Source organism: Globicephala melas, chromosome 17 (assembly GCF_963455315.2).
Source record: "Globicephala melas chromosome 17, mGloMel1.2, whole genome shotgun sequence".
Classification (NCBI taxonomy): domain Eukaryota; kingdom Metazoa; phylum Chordata; class Mammalia; order Artiodactyla; family Delphinidae; genus Globicephala; species Globicephala melas.
Window position 1 is genome coordinate 77,214,512 of NC_083330.1, and position 23,760 is coordinate 77,238,271.

Genomic DNA, 23,760 nt, shown 5'->3' on the forward strand with positions numbered 1-23,760 from the left:
ATCATGACATTTGCTACTTAAATTCTATAAATGCTCCCAATTATCTGCAGGAGAAAACCTAAAACCCTCTCTTTACATGATGTGGTCCCATCTCTCTCACCCGTTTCCTTTCAAATCATTTTAGCTCAGATTTAAATGCACCACGTTTTCTAAAGTACCTCTCTTCCTCACCTACAAAGTTGGAGACTCCTTAAAGCAGGGGTCCGCAACCCCTAGGCCGTGGACTGGTACCGGCCCACGGCCTGTTAGGAACTGGGCCGCACAGCAGGAGGTGAGCGGCAGGAGGGCGCAAAGCTTCACCTGCCGCTCCCCATCGCTCCCCATCCCTCACATCACCGCCTGAACTACCACCCTCCCCGCTCCATGGAAAAACTGTCCTCCACGAAACCGGTCTCTGGTGCCAAAGATGTTGGAGACCGCTGCGTTAAAGGACGGTTTGCAGGGGAGCCGCCTGGACCCCAAACCTCCCCTGTGTTAGCACCTCCGCCCAGGCATGGCCACACCATTTGTGCTTACAAACAGCACAGGATTGAACACAAAGATGCTGTTTACAGGCAATCCACTAGACTGAGGAATTTAGAAGTACAGATTATGTCATTAATTTCTGCATTCTTGACCCCGAATAGACATTTAATGAATAATTTTATTAAAATAAAAAATTTCCCAGCGTATTTAATTGCAAAATTGTATGTACAAATGTCTCGCTGATATTCATTAGACTTTTTTTAAACTCTTCACAAATACTTACAAGTAACATTTATTTGACTGGAAAACTGTTTTGGTTCATTTATGCCACAAGTATTTATTGTCTAACTAACACGGGGTAAAAAGAAAGCTCCTTTTAGTGTAAAAAAGTCAATTCTGCTTTGTTGTGCAAAGTGCTATTGAGATTATACGGGTATAGTTGGCTCTGAATAAACATCTGACAAATTTGTTGATATTCAGGCATAATTACACTTGAATTAAAGACAGAACAATGGTTGTGTCACTTAGGACTTCCTGTCTCTACTTAAAAGAAGTATCTTTTAAGATTTGCCCAAGCATACAAAAATTCAGTGTCAACAATTCATAATTTCTTACTAATTATAAGAATCTCACTGCCCTACGGTGACAAATTTATATTCTCCCAAATGTTAGGTGTAATCTAATTCTAAAATAAAACCATGAAATAAATAGGATTCAAAGAAACAAAGAAAAAAAATGTTATTAAAGCATCCTCCTGTACCTGTTGATAGAAGAAATTCAGAGTTGGCTTGTCTTCAGTAAACTGGTTTAGAAATCCTTTTGGCAAATAACGAATTCTCAATTCATATCTAAAAAATAATTAACAAAATCAAGCAATTAGAAATAAGTCATTTTCTCAATTCATAGTCTACAAAATTATTTTGAGTGTGGCACTGCCAATTACTCTGAAATATTATTTTAAAAATAAGTTAAAATATAATCAATTAATCCGTCAATGTAAATGTTTTTTTTTCAGCACAAAAACGTGCATGTGAGTATGCTACAGCTCGAGGATTCTGCAGGAGACAGAGCCTAATGAGAGGCCCAGAGGGCGCCCAGAAGTCCCTCCAGCCCCACTGCCCAGGGGCAGCACCACCTTCCACTCCCCAGAGGTGAGCTCTGCATGCCTGGAGGTACAAAGGATGTACTCCCGTGTGTCTGGCTTCCTTCATTCACCAATATGCTCGTGAGACTCCTCCCTATCGAGTAACTGCAGTTTGCTCATAGCTGACAGTCCTGCACTGTACAATAGACCACAATCATTCATCCACATTACTGTGATGCCGTTTGAGTAGTTTCCAACTTGGGGCTATTAAGAATAATGCTACGAGCACTCTTTATATTCCTCTAAAAAAGTAATTTTGCTCAGGAAGCCAAACTTCAAGAATGGTCAAAACAAACGAATTTCACCAGAATGCTCTCTCTGTGCCTCATTCTGTGTATGTGTGTGTCCACCCATATGAACACTCACATGCATGCCTTTTGGTGAACATATGTACACATCTCTGCTGGATGCAGACCAGGAGCATCATCACTGGATCCTAACGAACACACACATTAGGCAGCGCAGATGTGACCAAAGAGTAAGGTAAAGAGCTGTACCCATGTACACTCCCACAAGCAGCACGGGGCGCTCTGGTTCCACTATTCCTCACCTCTACTTGGTACTTCTAACCTTTTCATTTTAGGACCTCTGATATTTACAGCAAGAGTACACAGTGGTTTTAATTAGTACTTCCTTGATGAGTAACACAAATGGGCACTTCTTCATTTGATAATTGACCATTTTTGGTTATCTTCTTTTGTGAAGTGTCTATTAAAGCTTTTGTCCCTTTTTTACTGAGTCGTCCCCCCACCCCCACCCCACCACTGATTTGTAGGTTTTTTTTTTTTTTTTTTTTTTTTTTTGCAGTATGTGGGCCTCTCACCATTGTGGCCTCTCCCGTTGCGGAGCACAGGCTCCAGACGCGCAGGCTCAGCGGCCATGGCTCACGGGCCCAGCCGCTCCGCAGCACGTGCGATCTTCCCAGACCGGGGCACGAACCCGTGTCCCCTGCATCGGCAGGCGGACTCTCAACCACTGCACCAGGGAAGCCCTGTAGGTATTCTTTACATGTTCTGGACGTAAGGCCTTTGTTAGACTTAGTGAATATCCTCTCCCACTCTATGGCTTGCCTTTCACTATTTTAATGGTACCTTTTAAAAATTATTTTAAAAATCTTTTTATTTTAACAGTATCTTTTGAGGAAGAAAGTTTGTGATTTTTATGCAGTCCTATTTATTCCTTTTCTTTTTAATAAATTATCTTAGTGTTTTGTTTATAAAATATTTGCCTACACAAAGGTTATAAAGATACGAATTTTTTCTACAAGTTTCATAAACTGATCTTTTAAAAATGTATTAGGCTCACAGGGAAAACAACGCAAAGTAATCAGTACAATTCTTTTGGTTCAATTAAGGGCAGAAAAAATGCAAGATACACATACACAAGTTCTGCTGAGATTTTTAAGTGTCCGTCTTATTAAAAGACACAATTGCCAAACAATGAGGTTCCACTGTACTTCTGCTCTCTGAAGGGGTCCCAGTAACTCACCGCAGATACTTTACACTGGGCAACTACTTGTAGAAGCACAACAGGGTTCCTTTATTTTGAGTTTAGGACTTACCAGGCACCTTATATGAACCATTTCTCTTAATCAACATAATAATCAAAGAACAAAAGTGTACTTATTTACATTCAGCAGACCAGGTGAACAATGCTGGCAAAAGCAAGCAACCAGTTCCCAGGCTGGAAGCTCCAGGATCAAACAGGCTGCAGGAGGCTTTGGTATTAATGTTACTCCATTTTAATGGTTTAAAGAAAAAAAAAACTGGTCCAAAAGTCAAACATTTGGCAGCCTGGCTCCACCTCCACGCTCTTAGCATCCAGCATCCTGATGATGACATCAACTAACGTTTAGGGACTACTCAGGATATGACAGAAATGGTGAGCAGCATTTTAACCAGATGACTTCTTTTCATCAGCAACAACCCCACAGAAGCAGAGAGAATGTGGGCTCTGGATCAAGACCGCCTGCGCCTGAATTCTGGCTCCATCACTCGTTCACTGTCTGCCATCACCTCTCTGTGCCTCAATTTCCTGATCAGGACGCCAGGAGAAGTGAATGAGCTGTCACTGCACACCATCACAACCATCTTGACGGTTTATCTACCTCATCAGTCATTACTCGACGAAGATTTACTTCGGCACTAACCATCTACAGGCACAATTCGAGAGGCTGGGAAGACATTAGTGAGTAAAACAGGCACAAAGTACCAGCCTTCAAAGAGTCTCTACTTTTGTGATGGAAGCCAGACAGCAAACACATAAGTATCTTTGAGGTGGTAGGTAATGTGATAAAGGCAAATAAGGGGAGTAACAAGTGATGAAGTACTATTTTATAAAGGGAGCTGGTGAAGGTCACTCTGACTCAGTGATAGCTGAAGGAAGATCTAAAGGAAGGGAGTTATGCAGTTATGTGCGGGGGGGCGGGGGGGGGGGGATGTGTAAAGGCCCTGAGGCCAGAGGGTGCTTGGGGGCAAATGCAGCTATAGTCACTGACCGAGGGCAGTGAGTAACAGGGCTTCCGGGGGGCGTGGGATCAGGAGCCTGCAGATCTCACAGGACCCTCTGCTCATCATGGTGGTGGTGCTCATCCCAGTGAGAAAGGAAGCACCAGGGGCACCATGGCCAGCACAGTAACATCACATTACTGAGGCCTAGCCAGGTGGTACTAGGTAGGGCAGACAACAGGCACCAAAGGGAGGCCAGGAGGGGACTGGCCAGAAATAGTGACCAGGTTACTATTTCACCCAATTTGCATAGATGGGGGAGAAACGAATTTTGGGAATTAGGTAATTTTGCCAAGGTGCCACAGCTATTAGGAGGCAGACCTGGGATTCCACTTCAACATGCCTGAATGCCCAGAGGCAGAATGAAACTAAGAGAAGGCACCTGTGCTTAGAAACAGAGAGGAACGTAAGTTGATCTTGGTCACGGGGGTGGGCAAGGTCTTTAGATCGTACCTGCTTCAGCCCACTACCGTCTAGCATATTCCCCCTCACAACCCTACGGAAACTTTGCTCAAGGCCTCCCACTTTAATTCAGTCCAAACACCTCACCCCAGTCCTTAAACCGCAGCACCTGAAGCCCACAGCCTATCCGCCCGCTCGCACCAGCATCGCCACTCCCTTCTCCTCCGTGAAACTCACCATCTTCCTCATACTTCTGCTGCTCTTCTAAGAGCCTGGCTGTGTCCTGACACATTTCCACGTCTCTGCTCTAGGCCACTCCATGGATTTCTGAGCAGCAGCTAACTACAACATGCCCCAAATAAAACCATCCTTTTGCTTCTACTAAGTAATATATTAACATTAATGCCACCAACAACTAACTTCCTCAGTCTTACCTCCAACTATGAGCACCAAGATAGATACCCACATGCTAACGGACTACTGATGGGGAGGGGCAGGAAATGTTTTTGAAAAGTTGAGCTGGATGAAGATCTCATAACCCTGATAGGAGAAGGATTAGCTGGTCAGACTGTGAGTAGTGAAATAAACAAAAGTACAATTTCACAGAACTACACAGATGACCCGCATAAACAATGTGGTGTGGACAGCTCTTTCTTACAGTAGACTTCCAATTTAAAAACCCTAGAAGGAAGGGTAGAAACAGAAACTCACCATTTGGCAAAAATTACAGTAATGAATACTGCAAAAAAGAATCACCAATGATGCTGAGATTAGTGGGTGAAAATACAATGAGAAACAGAGTATATGCACAGTCTCTGTACATCCCCAGAAGATATTACTTAACTACAAAGGGGAAAATAATAACTTTATAACAGAGAAACCTGGCCACCACCTTACATCAAACGATCCAAGTTAAAACCGCCAGTAAAATGAGTCATAGCATCATCGAAGACTTCCTGCTAAAATGCAGTGAGAAAACCAACACCTTGGCTGTGGTGCTCTTCCCCAAATGCATAAGCTTAATATAATCATGAGAAAAAAAAAAAAAAAACAGACAAACCCAAATTGGGGAACACGGTACAACCAGCCAGTGTTCTTCAAAAGGGTCAAGGTCATCAAAGACAAAGACAGCCTGAGGACTTGTCCCAGATTAGAGAAGGCAACAGGACACTGAGACACAGGGTGCTCTGATCTGGATCCTGGGCCAGAGAAGGGACAACTGTGAAATTTGATGACGTCTGTAGATTAGTTAATAGTATTGTATCAATGTTAAGTTCCTGGTTTCAATATCTGGACTATGTTTAAGTAAGATTTTAACATTTAGCGAAGCTGACTGAAGGGTACACAGGATTTCTGTGTACTGTTTTTGCAACTTTTGATACATATTGAGAATAAAAAGAAATTCTCACATACCTAAGACTGACTATTCTGTAGCTGTAATAACAAATAACCACCAGAACGAGTTTTAAACCAGCCTGGTCAATAAACATCAGTCTTGTATAGCCACAGACCGGCCAGAAATCTGTTCATCTTTGTGCTGTCAGTGTCTGGTGCAGAAGCATCCAATAAATGTTCAATTAATAAATCAGCAAATTTGGAAGTCCGTCCTGTTTTTTAAAGGGGTCACTTCCAAACTTGTCAGAATGTTCCTCTATTTACTCTCTTACTGCTTTAAATCTTCTAAAGAACTCTTGTTGAATTCAGTGTTATAATGAAAGACTAGCTTTTCAAATTAAGGTATAGGCACACGGAATGTCATTTCAAGATAACATAGACAACTATCAAAATACAATCTAAAACTTCCTAAGCTACCATTAGTCATTTTCTTTTGTCATCTTTGAAAAGGGAAACCTTTCCTCTACATAAAAGACTTTTTTTTTTCCTGCAAAGGTCTGGAAAAAAAAAAATCATCCCTTTGCAGAGCGAGGAGAGGAGCTGCTCAACAGCCGTGAGCAGGAGAATGTGAACCACATCTGATAACGATGAAAAGGACTTTCTTTTTCACTTGCTCTGCAGAAGCCCCACAATTCTCTCTCAAATGCCAAGAGAGCCTCCTCTCAGACCTGGCTCTCAAAGCCCTGAATCCTACACCAAAAGGACTGGGCCATTTAATATTTGATTAACCTGCTCAGAAGTCAGACCAGTCCATGTAGGTGATTCCAGATAACCAAAATTTAGTTATCAAAATTTAACTAGAATTTAATTATCTAGGTGCAAAACTTTAAAGTTTAAATCTGTTTGGTAGAAATCTCTCAAAACTGCATGATACCTTTTGCTACACTATAAACTAGGTATGGTACTGTAATTCAAACTTTTTTGGCTGACTCAAGATCCTAGCAAACACGATCTACCTAACCGAGATCTCGCAGGACCCCAGGGACAGATGAGCAAGTGCCTGGTCCCTGAAAGACTGGGAAGGAAGCAGGGCCCGTGCCTGTGCACGCAGCACAGTGGCCTCGGGCTCTGCCTTAGGACCCGAGGATTCCACACAAGTCCCTGAGGGCCCTTAAGAGGATGGGAGGGGGCAGGGTGCTCTCCTCACAGAGGCTCTAGACAGCGCATCTCCCCCGATCCTTTATTTACATGTTCAATATTGTCTTACCCATCTGATGTGTTCCCAACAATATTCTTAGGTTTATTTTTGTTTTTACTTTGTAAAAGTGTATCATGCTGTATGTCAGCTCCTGGGACTTTTTGTTTTTTAACTGAGGTAAAATTCACATAAAAAGTAACCATTTTAGGGAATTCCCTGGCGGTCCAGTGGTCAGGACTCCACGCTCTCACTGCCAGAGCCCGGGTTCAATCCTGCTTGGGGAACTAAGATCCTGCAAGCCGCGTGGTGCACCACCCCACCCCGCGAAGGTAACCACTTTGATGCGTGCAACTCAATGGTGTTGCTATTTAGTGCAGTCACCCAGGTATCCTGGGACTGCCTTTTGTCACACGATGGTATCTGTCTAAGATTTATCCACACTGTTGCAAGCCCTGATCATTCATTTTGACTAGTGTAACATTCCACTGTGAATATTCTGCAACTGACTTAACCATCACTGGTTATTCTACGAACGTTCTTGGGTCTCTAGCCTAGTAGAGAAATGCAAGAGTCTCTCGAGGACAGAACTTGAAGTGGAACAGCAGGATAGAAGGGCATGTCATGAGGATGCTATGCCATTTTCCCAAATTTTTTTTACCAATTTACATTCTCCCCAGCAGGGCAGGCAAGATCCTGTCAGATCCATAACCTCTCCTGCTATTAATTCTGTCAGACAACTTACTTTTTGCCAACCAGACAGTGTAAGATGGAATCTAATGGCCTAGATTCGTACTTCCCTGAGCACTGAGAAAGACGGTAGTGTCTTCCTGTGATTACTAGTCAAACTTGTCTTCTCTTTTATGAAAATAGCTCAAGTCTCATGCCAATTTGAGACTTCATATTGATCAGTAGAATATCTTCTCCTAGTTGCAACTTGTTTCTGCACTTTTTTTTTTTGGCCGTACCTCACAGCTTGTGGGATCTTAGTTCCCTGACCAGGGACTGAACCCGCGCCCTCAGTAGTGAAAGCACAGAGTCCTAACCACCAGACCGCCAGGGAATTACCATTTCTGCAGTTTTGAAAAAACATCTTTTGATAAACAGAATGTTTTCACCTCATTAAAGTCAAATTTATTATTCTCCTCTTTCAGAGTGAATGTTTTTGGAGTATTAAGAAAACCTTCCTACTCTAGAGCCAAAGACACATTCAACTATATTTTCCATTAAGCTTTCTCTCTTTTTTTTAAAAACTTAACCCATCTCAGGTGGATTTCCGTGTATTGTTCAAGGTAGGCTCTAATTTTGTTGTTATTCTTCCTACGAGGATAGCCATTTATCAAATCAGCCCTTCCTTTCCCCAATGACACGTCATGACATCTCTGTAAGGCCACCCTGCCTGAGACAGTTGCGACCAAGTGTGTGTGCTGCAGCTGCTTGTCGAGGTCTTAGAAGAACTAAGACTCCATTAAACAAGTTTAGATCTCAGGTTTATTTAACAATATGAAGAGATATTATAGCAGATACTGCAAAAAAGAAAAATCTATGTTCAAAAACCCCACAGGAATGGAAACTAATATCCAATTATTCTGATGAATCTGGGCACTTTCATTTGAATATTAACATCCTACTTCTCAAAACTAAAGCCAGAGCTGCAGTTACCCTCACATGTCCACCCATGGACTGAGGAGGTCTCAATGTTCTGTTTCTTGCAGTCACGTACCTAACACAGGAATAAAGAAAGAGCTGGGGCATGGACCCAGTTTCTACTCTGCCACCCATTTAAGCTGTGTGACCACGGGCAGGTTATGAAGCCTCTCAGGCAATGTCTGACACACAGCAAGAAGCGTGTTAATATGAAGACTGTTACTAACGTAAACTAGTCCTGTTCAGTTCCTAGTTGATAATTTCATTATCACTGATTCAACTTCCACTTAAAATATTTTGTACTGGGTGCCTACTATATACCTGGCACGTCCAGAACCGAGCAGTGAATACAACGGAGTCCCTGAGGGACAGAGACTGTACCAGGCGGGCAGTGGGCTCTGTAGACAGAAAGGCTGGAAAAGGCCCTGGGGAAGAGGTGACAGTGGAGCACCTGCCCTAACGAAGGGAGGTCCAAGCCAGGCCGGAAATGGCAGACGAGTACACACAGCAGTTGAGCATCAAGTTCAAAAGCACCAGGAACAATCTGCTTGGTTTTTTCAAGAGCCAGTAAGAGCTCCAGTGTGGCCAAGGTCAAGCAAGTGAAAAGTTGGAAAAGATAAAGGCAGAAAGAGAAGTGAGATGAAGGGTTACTGTATTCAACAAGCAAGAAGGCTGGCAACAGAGAAGAGACCATCAAATGAGACCCTACCCTGAGTATCTAAGAAAACAGAAAACTAAGATTTCAAAGGGACCAGAGTCGCTCAAATGGAGGAAGGGGAGGAGCAGCAGACGGAGACGAGGACCCAGAAGTAAAATCACAAACTCAAGAGTGGGCCCCAGGGGTGATGGGGGGCTCCAGGGGTGACGGGGGGCCCCAGGGGTGACGGGGGGCTCCGGGGGTGACGGGGGGCTCCCGGGGTGACGGGGGGCTCCAGGGGTGACGGGGGGGCTGACGGGGGGGCTCCCAGGCTGACAGGGGTCTCCAGGGGTGACGGGGGGCTCCCGGGCTGACGGGGGGCTCCCGGGGTGATGGGGGCTCCAGGGGTGATGGAGGGCTCCCGGGGTGACGGGGGGCTCCCGGGAGTTTCTGAGCAGGGACGACCTATACATTTCCTCGGATGTTTACAGTTTAAAAGATTTGTTAGCAAATTCGGTGAGCTCTACCTTAAACATATCTCGGTACAGCTGCTTCTCATTCCTTCAAGTACTACTCCCCACAGCCATCGTCTTCTGGGACTTTTTCCTGGGTTACTGCAATAACCTGTCCATTGGTTTCCTGCATTTATCCAATAAAGAGTGAATTTAATGCCAAAGGCAGGTCTAAGGTGGGCAGAAAGAGGAAGAGAGGTCACTGGAGCAGCCCCAAACGTCAAGGCTAAGCAGGAGAAGACAGACCGTGATGGTCAGTAAAAGAGGAGGAAAACCTTCACCAGAAGAGTCTGGTATACAAGAGGCTAAATGAAGGAAGTACACTCAGTATCCACAGGGGAATTGTTCCAGGATCCCCCGCAGACACCCAAATCCTCATATGCTCATGTAAACTGGCACAGCCTGCGTATGTAAGAGGCACACACCCTCTTGTATACTTGAAAGCATCGCTAGATTACTTATAATAGTACCTTATACAATGTAAGTGTTATGTAAATAGATGCTGGCACAGCAAATTCAAGTTTTGCTTTTTGGAACTTTCTGGAAGTTCCCCCCCCCACCAGAATTTTGTATCGGCGGTTGGTTGAATCCACGGCTGCGGAACCAGGGAACCTGTGGATGCTGAGGGCCAGCTGTATTTAGACAGGAGGAAGTGACTGCGGCCGTGAGCTACTGCAGAGAGTGGACTGGACGGCGAAGGGACAGACCCCGTCAAAGCCAGGCCCTCAGCAGGCTGGGCCTTTTCCTTTGAACCATAAATTATTATTATTTTTTTTAAATAAATTTATTTATTTTATTATTTTATTTATTGTTTCTGGCTGCGTTGGGTCTTTGTTGCTGCGCGTGGGCTTTTCTCTGGTTGCAGCGAGTGGGGGCTACTCTTCGTTGCGGCGCACGGGCTTCTCCTTGTGGTGGCTTCTCTTGTTGTGAAGCACAGGCTCCATGTGTGCAGGCTCAGCAGTTGTGGCATGTGGGATCAGTAGTTGTGGCTCGTGGGCTCTAGAGCACAGGCTCAGTAGTTGCAGCACACGGGCTTAGCTGCTCCGCGGCATGTGGGATCTTTCCGGACCAGGGCTCGAACCCGTGTCCCCTGCACTGGCAGGCGGATTCTGAACCACTGCGCCACCAGGGAAGCCCGAACCGTAAATTATGTAGAGATGTGTTTTTAAATTGCTCAATATACTGTTACGTGCAGGATCCTATAGTTCTACATTAGAAAAAATAGTTAGATACATAATTTTAAAACTAGTGTTTACTTACTATTGTTTGCGCTCTTCCTTTTAATTATTAGGAGAGGTAAGTTTTATTCCTTTAATACTAGTTTTGCTTTTTACATTTTGAGGAATGTCTAGGAATTTATAAGTTTAGGAGTTATGTCTATTTATATACTTATTAAATTCTTGGTGAAATGAGCCTTTTATTGTTATGTAGTTGCCCTCTACATCCATAATAATTCTTGTTTGCCTGAAAATTTTTTGCACAGGATACTAATAGCATAATACTCATCTTTTTTTTTTCCTGGTTATTATTTGTCTGGTATACTTGTACTCATGTTTTATGTGAGAGTTATTCAAATTGAAAATCAGGACTCATTAGTAGGTAGGAAAATTCTTTTTACTATTTATTAATTTATTTTACTTAAGTAGAACAAAACAGAATGACATTGAAGAGAAAACCCTTAGACTTTAGTGTAAATAATAAGGCTGAGTATGTTTTGTGAACTATGTAGGTCCGTTATTTACAAATAGCTCTGAGATACACAAACAGGTATACGTGCACTAAATCTCAAGGCAAAACACATTTCTTCCTGTAAGTCAAAGAAAAATGTTTGAACATCACTGTTTTGGATACAGCCTATAAATAGCAGAGAGCTAGAATCTACTTTTTAATCACACTCTAATACCCTCTGACCATTCACCGTTGGTATACCTGCATCTTATTCGTGATTTCTGTTTACCCTGTTTCCCGTGCCTTTTCTCTATCTCTTTCCTTCTTTTTGATCCCTACGTTTCTCTAATACCTACTTACCCAACTACGGTTTAAGTTATATTTCTAATGTTTGAGCTTTTATCCTCGTATTTAAGTTATATTTCTAATGTTTGAGCTGTTACCCTCATATTTAGTCGATATCTGTTCTTGAGGGAATTTAACTGTGCAAACAAATACAGGCTGCCAGTTATATTTTCCCACCACTTTGAATGTATAATCCCCCCATTGTCTTGGCATCAATCATGCTGTAAGAAGTCTCAATTTTTCTCTGCTTGCTTTTTTTTTTTTTTTTTTTTTGTGGTACGCGGGCCTCTCACTGTTGTGGCCTCTCCCGTTGCAGAGCACAGGCTCCACACGCGCAGGCTCAGCGGCCATGGCTCACGGGCCCAGCCGCTCTGAGGCATGTGGGATCTTCCCGGACCGGGGCACGAACCCATGTCCCTTGCATCGGCAGGCTGACTCTCAACCACTGCGCCACCAGGGAAGCCCTCTGCTTGCTTTTAACATCCCCTCTTTTTCTTTTGTACAACACTATTTTACTATAATTTGTCGAAGTATGCGTTTAGTTTTATTCGCCCTGTTTGAGATTTTTTGTTAATCCTGCATTTAAGGATGCACATCACTCACTGATTCTAGAAAGTTCTCAGCTATTTTCTCTTCAGATTATTTCCTCTTCCTCATTCTTCTTATTCTCTTCTTCAGAATTCCTGTTAGAAAAGGGCTGACCTTCTCATTCTCCATGTTACATAAACCTGCTTTCATAATTTCCATCTGTTCATCTCTGTGCTACGTTTTGGGCAAATTTTCTCAGATCCACCTTCCTGTTTACTGAGTTTTCATCTATGTCTAATCTGCTGCTTTATCTATCCAATGATTTCCAGAACTTCTGTTTTGTTCTTTCTCAAATCTGCTTGGTTGCTTCACAGCCTCCTGTTCCCCACTGGCACTTTAGAGCAATCTGCATTAACCCTCACACTCTGGACGATGCCACGCATGTATCAATGGTATCTCTGATCACGTTTTCTTCTCTCATCGCCTCTACCGACGATCCATGCACCTTCACTCATCTTCTAAGCCTAGCTACACTCTCAGAGTTTTGAAGATCACATTATTCCCCTTGGGACAGGCATGTTGATTTTAAAAACCCATACTGTGAAGTCAGATAGCTAAATCCAAATCAAAACTGTGTCACAAACTATCTATGTGAATGCAGCTTAAATCAATTTTGTTGTGCCTCTGTTTTCATCTGTAAGATAAGGATAAAGAGTCTTTACCTCCTAGGGTTTGGGTAAACGAAATATACAGTTTACAAATTACAAATAAATAAATCATAAATAGCACACAGCTGGCACAGTGCCTGGCTCTTAACAGCCACTCGATGATGACAATACATCAATGTCATCATCTTCATCAGTATTAGCAGTAGCATCTTCATCACCCTTCATTTGAAGAGGGTCAGCCAAATCTTCCTTACTTTTGAGGATCCAGGCTCCACTAAAAAAAACAGCCTACTCAATTTTACTTGAAATTAGGTCAAATAAGTTGGCTTAAAAGAACAAAAGCAAAGCTTGTATACACAGGGATCTACATTCAACACTTTACTGAGCACTAAAACTATTGCTATAATGAAGGCTGCCTCTGACATGTCTGCATGAATTCAGAAGGTAATGAAGTTGTGCTGATTAAAAACACCTAGAGGTATTTTCAAGTAACCTCTAGATATTCTTAGGTTTTAAACACTTATTTAATTAATTGACCAAATAGATGGAAGTCAAATCTTTGCTAGCCAGTGATGAAAAGCAACCAAACTATATTCTCACGGACTATTTTGTTAGCTCGGTTTCAGCTGTTCGCTAAATTTGAAAATACGACAATATTTCTTTGATAAACCGTAATTGGGTCAAGATTTTATTCAACTAAAGATTTACTCACCTAAACATGTTTGTTTTTCTTTTTAATCTTTCTAATCTTCTCAACTTAGATCCTTGAACTGAAAGTTACTGACATTTGAATGCTCTCTTCACTCTACAACGATCTTTACTTCCGCAGCATTATCTATAAAAACGGGAACCAGTGTGGAAGAACCCCGTTCTATAAGTTATACTTCTCTCAAACGTGTTTTTAGATGTATAATTTCCTACAAACATCTTGGTTTACTTAAACGTGAAAAAAATTATTAGGAGAGAACCAGGAAAAGGACAATTTATAGGGAGTTCTTTTAACTTACCTTAAATGGTTTTAGTTTCATTAAGGTCGGTATGACTCACTAAGAGATTACTTCCTAATTTCAATGTTATGTGTGAACATCCAAGAGACGCTGACTGTCTTCGGTGGGCTGTGGATTACTGTACTGGGCACAATAAAGCGAGCTCTGCAGCCCATTAATAAAGTAATTGGGTGTGGTCTCCTCCAGGCACACGGAGCCCTGCTGCACGAAAGGGTGCCAGCAGAACAGGAAGTAAAAGGACTAGGGCTTGAGTCCTCCTCAGAGCAGAGGCTGGACAGAGCAGCACAGACAAGAGAAGTGGGAGGAGCGACAGGTCATCACAAAAGCATGAGATCAGTCAGACGCCTCAGCAAGTCCAGGTCAGCGGTGCCCCAAGACAGACTACACAGGAGTGCAGAAGAGATCACTAGTTAATAATTACCGGCCAACTCTATTTATACAGGAGTCCCAATGACAATCAGTGTGAAAATTAAGCATAGATAATCATCCTCTTGTGCGTGTCTCTAATATGCAAAACAAATCAAGTTCGAGTCACCCCAAAGTAGGTTTGTAATCTTACTTCCACTCCTCTGGTGGGTGTGCAAGTTCATACTTCTCCCTCACATTGGAGACACCCATATCCAAATGGAGCCAGTGAACCTCCTCTGACCGCAGGTGACTGAGGCGAAATCCATAGCAGGCCACGTGCTTTACTTTGTGACTGTCCACTATCTTCTGAATGATGCCCTAAAACATACCCCCCACAAAAACGACTGTTATAAACAAAAAACTGCATGCTAAAATTAATGCAATGTTCATTTCTTTTAGTTAATTATCAGAAATCTTTGGTAAAAGAATATCAATTTAAATAAATCACTTAATTTTACTTAGAAATCTTTTTTCACAAAAAGTATTTTTATGAGCAAAGAAAAGTTTTTTAAAAACCACAAAAAGAGGCACTTCCCCTTTCTTTATTGATTTCTGCAGCTCCACCTCTGCGTCACCCCAACTCATCAGAGCACACGGCCACACCTCAGGTGGCTTCCTAAGAATGAGACCTGTGGAAGGTTATATACTTTCTGAACGAACGATATTGTTGAGAACAGGCTGCAACCCTAATATCATTTTTAAAAAACACACATTTAGGAACATATAATTAAGGCCATGTTTCTGATAGTACTGATGACATATGAAAAGATACTTAAAGTTAGGCCTAGCCACCTGCTCTTTGCTCTCTATAGGTTAACATGCAGCAATTCACAACAGCCCCCAACCTAACTTTTCTAACACGTGTGCCCATGAGTTCAGAGGAGATGAAGGTGACCTTTGAAGGAGGGCATCAGGGAAGGCTCCCTAGAGAAGGCGTTTACCCTGGGGCTGTGGAAAAGAAAGTGCTATTAGCACTGGTTCTTGCCCTGTGCCCACAGAGATGTGTAAGCCAGGCGTCTATGTCTGTAAATGGGTGGCACGCGTGGAAGGCACCTTGGGGATACGATGGAGACCGTCTGCCACCCTTAACGTGAGCGGGTGCCAATCACCATCCACTGCAATCTTCTCAATACTTTAGGACATTAATAAGGTTTTTTTTAATGATTCTGAGATTAACATGAAAATGTCTATCATGGAAAATCAGAACTATCTACTAGAGAAAAACATCATTGGTTTTTAAAGACTAGCAATTAACTGAAGCTAACACATAACTTACAATGTAAGACACATCTTAAAAGTTCTGCACACACTAGTATTTACTATGGCACAATGCTGTTGATAACACAATTAAGGATGTCCCCAGCACTACCCATAAGAACAGATAAATAATAACACGTACTATATTCAAAAACTGTCAAGGACCCAGCGAGTCCACACCACGGGCAGGACGTGTGCCACACTCCTGTACCTGCACATGCCGACCACCCTTCCTGACTCCACAATCCCCAGGACAAGGTGTGCATCGAGCCCAGGAGAGCGGCAGAGGAAGGATGGAGGGAGGGAGCAAACGTGGCACCAGAGAGAAAGCATGAAAAAGAACCCGGCTGGAAGAGCTAACAACAGCTTCAGGAAGATGAACTCTTACTGGGACAGGAGGCATGTCTGCAGCCTACAGAACTCGGGGACGGGGTGGGGGGGTGGTGGTGGTGGTGGTGGATTGGGGTGGTACCTGGAATGAGCATAAAACGTTTTTTCTGGCTTCTGGATTCAAGGCCTGAATTTCTGACAGGGCCGCCGTGAGTGACAGTGCAGGCTGAACACCACCCAAGGGCATCCTGCCAGGGGACGGTGGGAGCCCAGATCCAGCCCCAAGCTCGCCTGCAAATCTTGTGCTCTGGGGTGCGGGATCTGCCTACAGGAAGGGCCATCTTTTCTGCTAATTCTCTGAAAGGCGACTTGTGCAGCTTTCTCCTTGCCAACATCCAAATCCCTGAGCTGCAAAGGACAGGCGCTGGCGCCTCTTTCAAACTCCCACAAAAGCGCCTTTGTCTCTCGCCCCCGCTCTGCCAGCTCACTCCCGAGAGCACACAGGCTCTAGTTACCCTGCTCATCTCCCCTTGATTCCGATTCCACATCACCCCCAGATCTTTGTGTCTTGGTCTGTCTACCCCTCCACGCCCAGATGTAGAGTGTAAGGCAGGGCACAACCATTCCTTATACTTGTATTTGCCATCAACACCCGGGGAGAAACCCCATCTTCGCTGGGTGCCTGCCCTGATGACCCCTCGCACAGCACAGGTGACCCTCATGTCCTCTGACTCACGGGTACACACAGGAGCCCACCTGCAGAGAAGCAGTATCAATTAGAGGGGCTTAGTCCAAAAACATGGTGATGATTAGGGGGAAGGCAGGTTCCTAGCCTTGAAGTCTTGTGGAATAGACAGAATTTTAGTCAGTTCACTTGATCGCACTGCCAGAAGACACTGGAATAATTTCAAGTCTGGGTTTGCGTAACCAGAGTCCCCAAACTGTAGGACCTGGTACCTAAACCAGGTTGCAATTTCACTCTCCACTAAACAATTAAGCAATAAACACAGGCATTCCCTTTTATTTCACTTCTTGCTTTTCCATGATGCTTCCATACTGAGTTCCGTCCCAGTCTCATTCTCTAATACTCTCATAAATGCCACTTGGGACTTAGTCTGGATAGTAGCCAAGGTTATGAGTGGACGAGGTGCTTAAATATTTGATGCTGAATGTACATAAGTACTCAGTAAAAAGTACTGATAATCTTGAGAACCAACTATTTGGTTCTGAATAACTGAACAAATAACTTTGAGAACTAAATTTTTAGTGAGAAATGCAAACTCAACGCTACCATATGGAAACATTACCACTTCCATATAACACACACACACACACACATTAGTATATGTGTATATTATTTCCGGAATATGTACATTTAGAAAAGGGACTGTCTCTAGGGAGCTAAGAGGACATGGGTTCATAATATGCCACTGATGGTATCCAAATTAAACTTAAATTTCTCCTCCTGGCTTTAAAGGTTCATGACAATCTAGTCCTACAATACACAAAGCAACACTTAGCTACTCTGAAAACTCCTTTTATTCATTTATATCACAGCCCAGGCCTTAGAAATTACACTTTTCCTGATTAAATTCTCATGTTAGATATTCACAGTAAAGGACTCTTCTCAAACTTGGAAATAAAAGAAGCCAGTGTCTGCATCGTGCTTGTATTTCATCAGGAACATAGCAATTCAGCCATTTTACTACTGGGAGATAGTTATTTTCTTTTTTGTTTCCTTGTTTTGGGGGAAAGGGAGGTGGAAACGCAAGTAATCCTGCCAGGAGCATCCTTCTAGCTGTCGTCATACATACGTACAGGCACTGCTTAGAAACAGACGTGCTGGGTCAAGAGCTACTTAAAATATGACATTTTGGTAAGTACATCCAAACTGTGCACCAACAAAACTATACCAATTACACCTGACACATAATGTGACAGACTGTTCCTCATCTCATACCAATAATGGATGAAATCCATCTTACAATGTTTATCCATGTGATGCACCAAACGGGGATGGGATGGGATGGGGTGGGGGTGGGGGTGGGGGCGGGGGTTGCTGTTATAATTTACGTTTCCCTGATTGCTGACTAGTGAGATGAGGCTGTAATTGTGTTTGTTTCTGAAAGTTCTTGTTATGACTTTGCTTGGTTCAACCTGGCCACTTATCTTTTAGACAGCGCTTTGAACAGAAGTGACCTTCTCCCGGTGGAGAGCACTCGTACGGCCGCGTCCTTCATGTCCGTTCACTCGTGAATGTGCACCCCTCAACTGCTCAGCAGCCACCTAAAGGCCCGCTGCATGCCTGGTGCTAGTGACCCAATGACGATGAGATGCGATCGTGACCCTGACAAGTCTTAGAGCTGAGCAGGAAGAGGACGTGATAATGAATGCATGCGGGAGAGTAAGTCATCTGTGCGGAAGGTAAGGCAGGGGACAAGATGATAATGGACATTTCATATTGTTAGCTATCTCCTCACAGGCAGTTTGCAACGTTTCTCCATTTATCACAAGAGCAGGTATCTGAGGTCACACGTATTGCTCTGAACACTGTTCACCTCTTCACTCCTCCTAAGAACTGACTTGTCTCTTATCCTGTCCAGGGGTTCTCCTTCTCAGTGTGCTCTCTTTCAGACACTCTTTACATTTGGGAATCAATGGGTTCCCACCATTCTTCTCTGGTCGCACCTGTAGAGGTAGGAGCCTAGCATCGTTCAGTTACCAAAACAAGATGCGGAAATCCAGTCCTGCTCTCCGACAGCCAGGGCACCATCTCCTGCTCTTGGTTCAGCAGCAGACGAGGGGCCCACCTAACAGTCCTCAAGACAAAGCGTGCACTTCTGTCTCGACAATCTACAGTCACTCTTAGTTTCTCATTGCTACTGTAACAAATGACCACAAACTCAGGGGCTCAGAATAACACAAATGTGTGACTTGCCAGTTGTGTAGATCACAAGTCTGAAGTGGGTATCACTGGGCTAAAACAAAGGCATCAGCAAGCATGTGCTGCTTGCTGGAAGCTCAGGATGGGTAACAGGAGCCAGGTCCTGTAGGTCCTTGGGGGCCATTGGGGGAATGAATGTGGCTTTTCTCTGAGAGAAATGGGGAGCTACTGGGGGTTTTGAGCAAATTACTGATTAGAAGACCAGCATATTAGAGAAACAGGTCCAGGAAGCAGAACGTAAAAGTGGGTGACCAGTAAGATGGAAGGTCACAGGGCAAGACGGGGAGAAGAACGGGCTAGGGGCTCCTGAAGGACTTGAATATTCACTCCAAATAGAGAGGAAGGCATTGGAAGGTTCCGAGTGGAGGAGTGATGTGCTCTGGCTCTTATGTTAACAGGACCGTTCTGGCTGCTGGGTTGTGATGTCAGTTAGGAGACCACGTGGCTCCAAGAAAGGTGTGCAGCTGAGGTCCTAGGAGGTGGGGGATTCCAGGTACACTCTGAGGACAACGTGGACAGGATTAGCTAATTCATTGGATGCACAGTATAAGCAAAAGGAGTAAAAGATGATGCCAAGGGCCCTACTTAACTAAAAGAAGGGGAGACCCTTCCTCTGAAGCGCTGATGGTTCTTTTGGAGAAAGAAAGGCAAAGACAGAGAAGAGAGGGACAGATGCAGCTGGGCGGCATTAGGTCTTAAATTGAAAATGAAACAAGTCAGAACGGGGTACAGTTGTGGACTAGGCAAGAGCGTGGGATGAAACCACGGCCACGGCTTTAAGAGCCTCTGAAGACGTTTGAGGCCAGCAAGGGAGCCAGCCTCTCGCACCCCACTACAGTGCTTCCCTCTGGGTCCACACTTCTTCATGCTCTGTGATGTCATCTAGCTGTGTTTTCAAAGAGAGCCTATGGTATGAACTTCCTACCTCCTTATTTCTCTACAGATACCTTCACTCCATGTTTTTATGATTGATACTGTACTTGGTATAGACTCCAGAGGTACAAGCTGTTCCCCAGAGCCTCTGAGGACACTGCTCCAATGTTATCCTGCATCTGGCATCGCAGATTAAAGTCTGATGTAAATGTTCTTTTCCCTGAGTAGGAGACTTCTCTGGTAGAATCTGGATCTTCTCTATACCCTTATTATTCTGAAGTGTCACTACAATGTTTCTAGATGACAAATCTTATTCAGTATTGTCCACCACGGGTTAATCTTGGCTCTTCTGCACTGACCCCACACTTATCTCCAGAGCTGCCTGAAGCATGATACTGACACTCAGCTATGGCCAAGATAAGTGAGGTTTGAGACCATGGGCTACTGATTTTGGGGCAGGACACCACTAGCCCGCACCACTGTTTAGTAATTATAACTGGATTTCCAACTTGCACCTGATTTTGGTGGCACTTGGGCAGTTACACAGGGCAAGGCTGGCTACGGAGATGGAACGTGCCTCTGTGCCCATCTCACAGATCCCACCACAAGGAGGCCTTAGCCCTCCTCACACCTGGGTGCTGCACACGTGGCCGGTGATGGCTGGGAGCACCCAAGGCCACGAGGCCTATGCCTGAGGTGTCCAAAGCCCTTCAATGAGTACCATGTTCCTACTGCTGCTGTATACACTCTACCTATTCCCAGTGGAGTTCTGTGACTCCTTTCAGCATCCTCTATACAATTAATGTATAATTAGCACAAATATGTAATAGGAGTGAAATCTATTAAAGCATGAGAAATAAAACCTCTGTAATGAATTATAACAAGAATCCAGGTTTTTCCTGGTGAAAATAAACCTTTCAACTCCTCCAAAGGTTTGGTTCTTCTGAGTCAAGCAGTCTCTCAGATAATTACTTTCTATAGAGCACAGCTGTCCAGTAGAAATATAATGCAAGCTACATATGTTGTTTTAAAATTTCTAGCGGTCACTTTAAAAAAGTGTAAAAAGAAACAGGTGAATTCAATTTTAATGATATATTTTCTTTAACCTAGCATGCCAAAAACAAAATCATAACAAATTACTGATGAGATTTTACATTCTTTTTCATACTAAATCTCTGAAATCCAGTTGTATTTTTACACTTACAAAACATCAATTCAGACTAGCTACATTCAAGTATTCAGCAATTGCACACAGCTACCACATCGGGCAGTGCAGAAACAGAGTCTGAGACTCAATCTAATTATTCATCAACTCTGGATAAAAATAAGCTACCTCCTTTCAGAAAATGGTTGATTTTTAGATCCATCCATTAATTAACTTACATGAAAATACTGCATTTTCAAATGTTACAGCAGTAGAAGGAAGTGGGTTATGAATAATACCCACCTGCCATCACAGTGACCCAGCACTATGTTGATTTCATGCTATTCCAGGAGAGGGCTGGGTTCAAGCAATGCCAATAGAGGTTTCTCTGCCTCATGTTGAAAACTCAATCATCAGCTGCTAAGACTTGCTAAATTCCAGACATTTATCAATTACTGTGAAATAAAACAACTTGCTCTTTGGCCACACAGATTTGCTCGTGTTGATCTTCATAAAAGTTTAACAAATATGTTCTCATAACTTATGTATTTGTATCTGGTTTAAATTTTTCTTCACAATATGAATGTTCTGATGTCTGGTAAGATTTTAACATTGGCTAAAGGCGGACACGTGTCAGTGATCACTGGTTCTCTTCGTGGTATGATTCCTCTCATGTGCAGCACCTATGATACTAAAACCATGGCACATCTGTCACGGAGTCCTTCCCAGGTGAATTTCTGATATAATAAATTCTGAACATTTGCTAATGTCTTGTCAAATTCATAATCTTTGAAAGGCTCCCCTCCTGCACAAATGCTCTGAAGTTTATTAAGGCCGATGCGATGGTTTAAAGAATTTCCTCTCTCATTGTATCCGAAATTAATAAAAACTAGAACATACCCTAACAGCCTTCCCATAAACGTTACCTTACAAGGTTTCTCTCCAGTGACTGTGTTTATAAGGTTAAATATAAAACAGAACTATAGAAAAACCAGAAAAAGCCAGCAAGCTTCATGGAAAGCTTGTAAAAAGAGACTACTATATTTTAAGTATAGCACATGAAGAGATACTAACACATGTTTCAATCCTGAGTGAATGATTCTCCTTTTAATAATTAGTCCGTTTGAATAGTCAGTATTACAGTATCACAAGAGGTAACAGAATATTATATATAATGCACATGTAACATGTAGCCTTAAATCTAAATTCTACCAGTCCCTTTACTGTACTTAAACACAGTTAAGGCATATAAGTCAAAGAGTACAAATTACTTTGTTTCTTTATTACTGAAAGCAGGGGAGATACATCTGATGGTCCTACTCGCTGGACACTTGTCCTCCTTAAAGATGAATAGGGACTAAGTGAAAGAGCAGGAAGGAGGAGGGGTTTCTTCAACACTTGATCAAAGTAAACATCCTGAAAATTTACATTTTGAACTCAGGTTTCTGAGATCACGGTGCTCACTCCTCACTCTCAGCAACCTCTGCCTACACTGTGCTCCCCTCACAATTCTTTACCGCCCACTCTCATCAGCACCCAGAGGAAAGTGTGTCCATCCACCTCTCACAGTCACACGCAGTGACATCCCTGTCGGCCCTCGTCATCTGCAACACCCCGGGAAGCACTGCCTGCACCGCACTGCAATTAAGGCCATGGGCATCTTGCCCACAACAGACTGGAAGCTGTATGACCAGGAACTTTAATATCCCCAGAACCTTGCCAAGTGTCTGGTATATAGAAGATATACATATATTTTTTTTAAGAATCTATCCTACCTGGAGTCATGAAAATACCTTCAAAATTACACTTTCTAGAAAATAATTTATTTCAACAGTATTAGAGGCTATTTTAATTCCTTTGTTTCCTTGTATATGTCAAAGAATTTTTTTAAAAACAGGAGAGAAAAACAAGTCAATGGCCTTATATGAATAATATGATGTAGTTACTATTTTTCTAAGAAATTTTACATAAATTAAAACTCTGGTCCGTCACATATTAACTCAATAAATACTATAGAGAAAAGTTAACATCTCTGAAATATGGGAATAAAAATTATTACTCTGCCTTTTTTTGGTATGTGCCATTACCATTTAACCTACATATACACTGAGGATGTGTCCTAGGAAAATGTACTTACCCTGACGTCAGTAGCGTCTCCATGCCTGATAATACTGGCCCAAGTGGTTGGCTCACTGTTGCTTTCAAAATAATGAAAGACCTTCAACACTCGCTCCATGGCCCCAGGGGAACGTTCCACACCGGTACCCAGGTGAGTCTTGGTACTTGAATTCGGTGTGTGATTCAAGTTTGGGTCAAGGTAGGCAGCTGCCATTATTTGGCTAGATGCTAGGTATCTGTCATATTCTGTAAAAGGAAAAAAAAATTTCTCAGTGTACAATATTTGAAAGCTACTGATTAAAATGTGTTTTGCTGATACTGACATAACAACACTGTTCTTTATTCTCTCCCTATTTTGTTACATGCAGAAGTTGAGCCTGAAGAGAACTGGGACCTAATCTACCAAGATAATCACTGTATTCCATCCCCCACCCCCTGCCACCCCCAGACCCAGAGCAGTACCTGATTCACAATAGAATAATAAATATCGGTTAAACAAACTATTAAAAGGCCAGGAACACTATCTCAGCTCCATCAAAAGTCACTGTGTTGGGGCTTCCCTGGTGGCGCAGTGGTTGAGAGTCTGCCTGCCGATGCAGGGGACACGGGTTCGTGCCCCAGTCCAG

At 43.1% G+C, this 23,760-nt stretch overlaps 1 protein-coding gene across 23 annotated transcripts in view; it reads right to left on the reverse strand.

The window, feature by feature from the left end:
- Positions 1–23,760, reverse strand: part of PTK2 (protein tyrosine kinase 2) — a 254,311-nt gene that overhangs the window by 143,622 nt on the left and 86,929 nt on the right. For 21 of the 23 annotated variants that reach the window (XM_060287148.2, XM_060287149.2, XM_060287147.2 and 18 more), the window contains 3 exons: positions 23,154–23,380; positions 14,620–14,786; positions 1,226–1,313 (listed from right to left, as the gene is read on the reverse strand). In XM_060287148.2, the coding sequence (XP_060143131.1) occupies positions 1,226–1,313; positions 14,620–14,786; positions 23,154–23,348 (450 nt within the window). In that variant the 5' untranslated portion in view covers positions 23,349–23,380. Of the gene's footprint in view, positions 1–1,225; positions 1,314–14,615; positions 14,787–23,153; positions 23,381–23,760 lie in introns of those variants that run through there. The other 2 variants (XM_060287159.1, XM_060287161.1) reach the window with 2 other exon arrangements.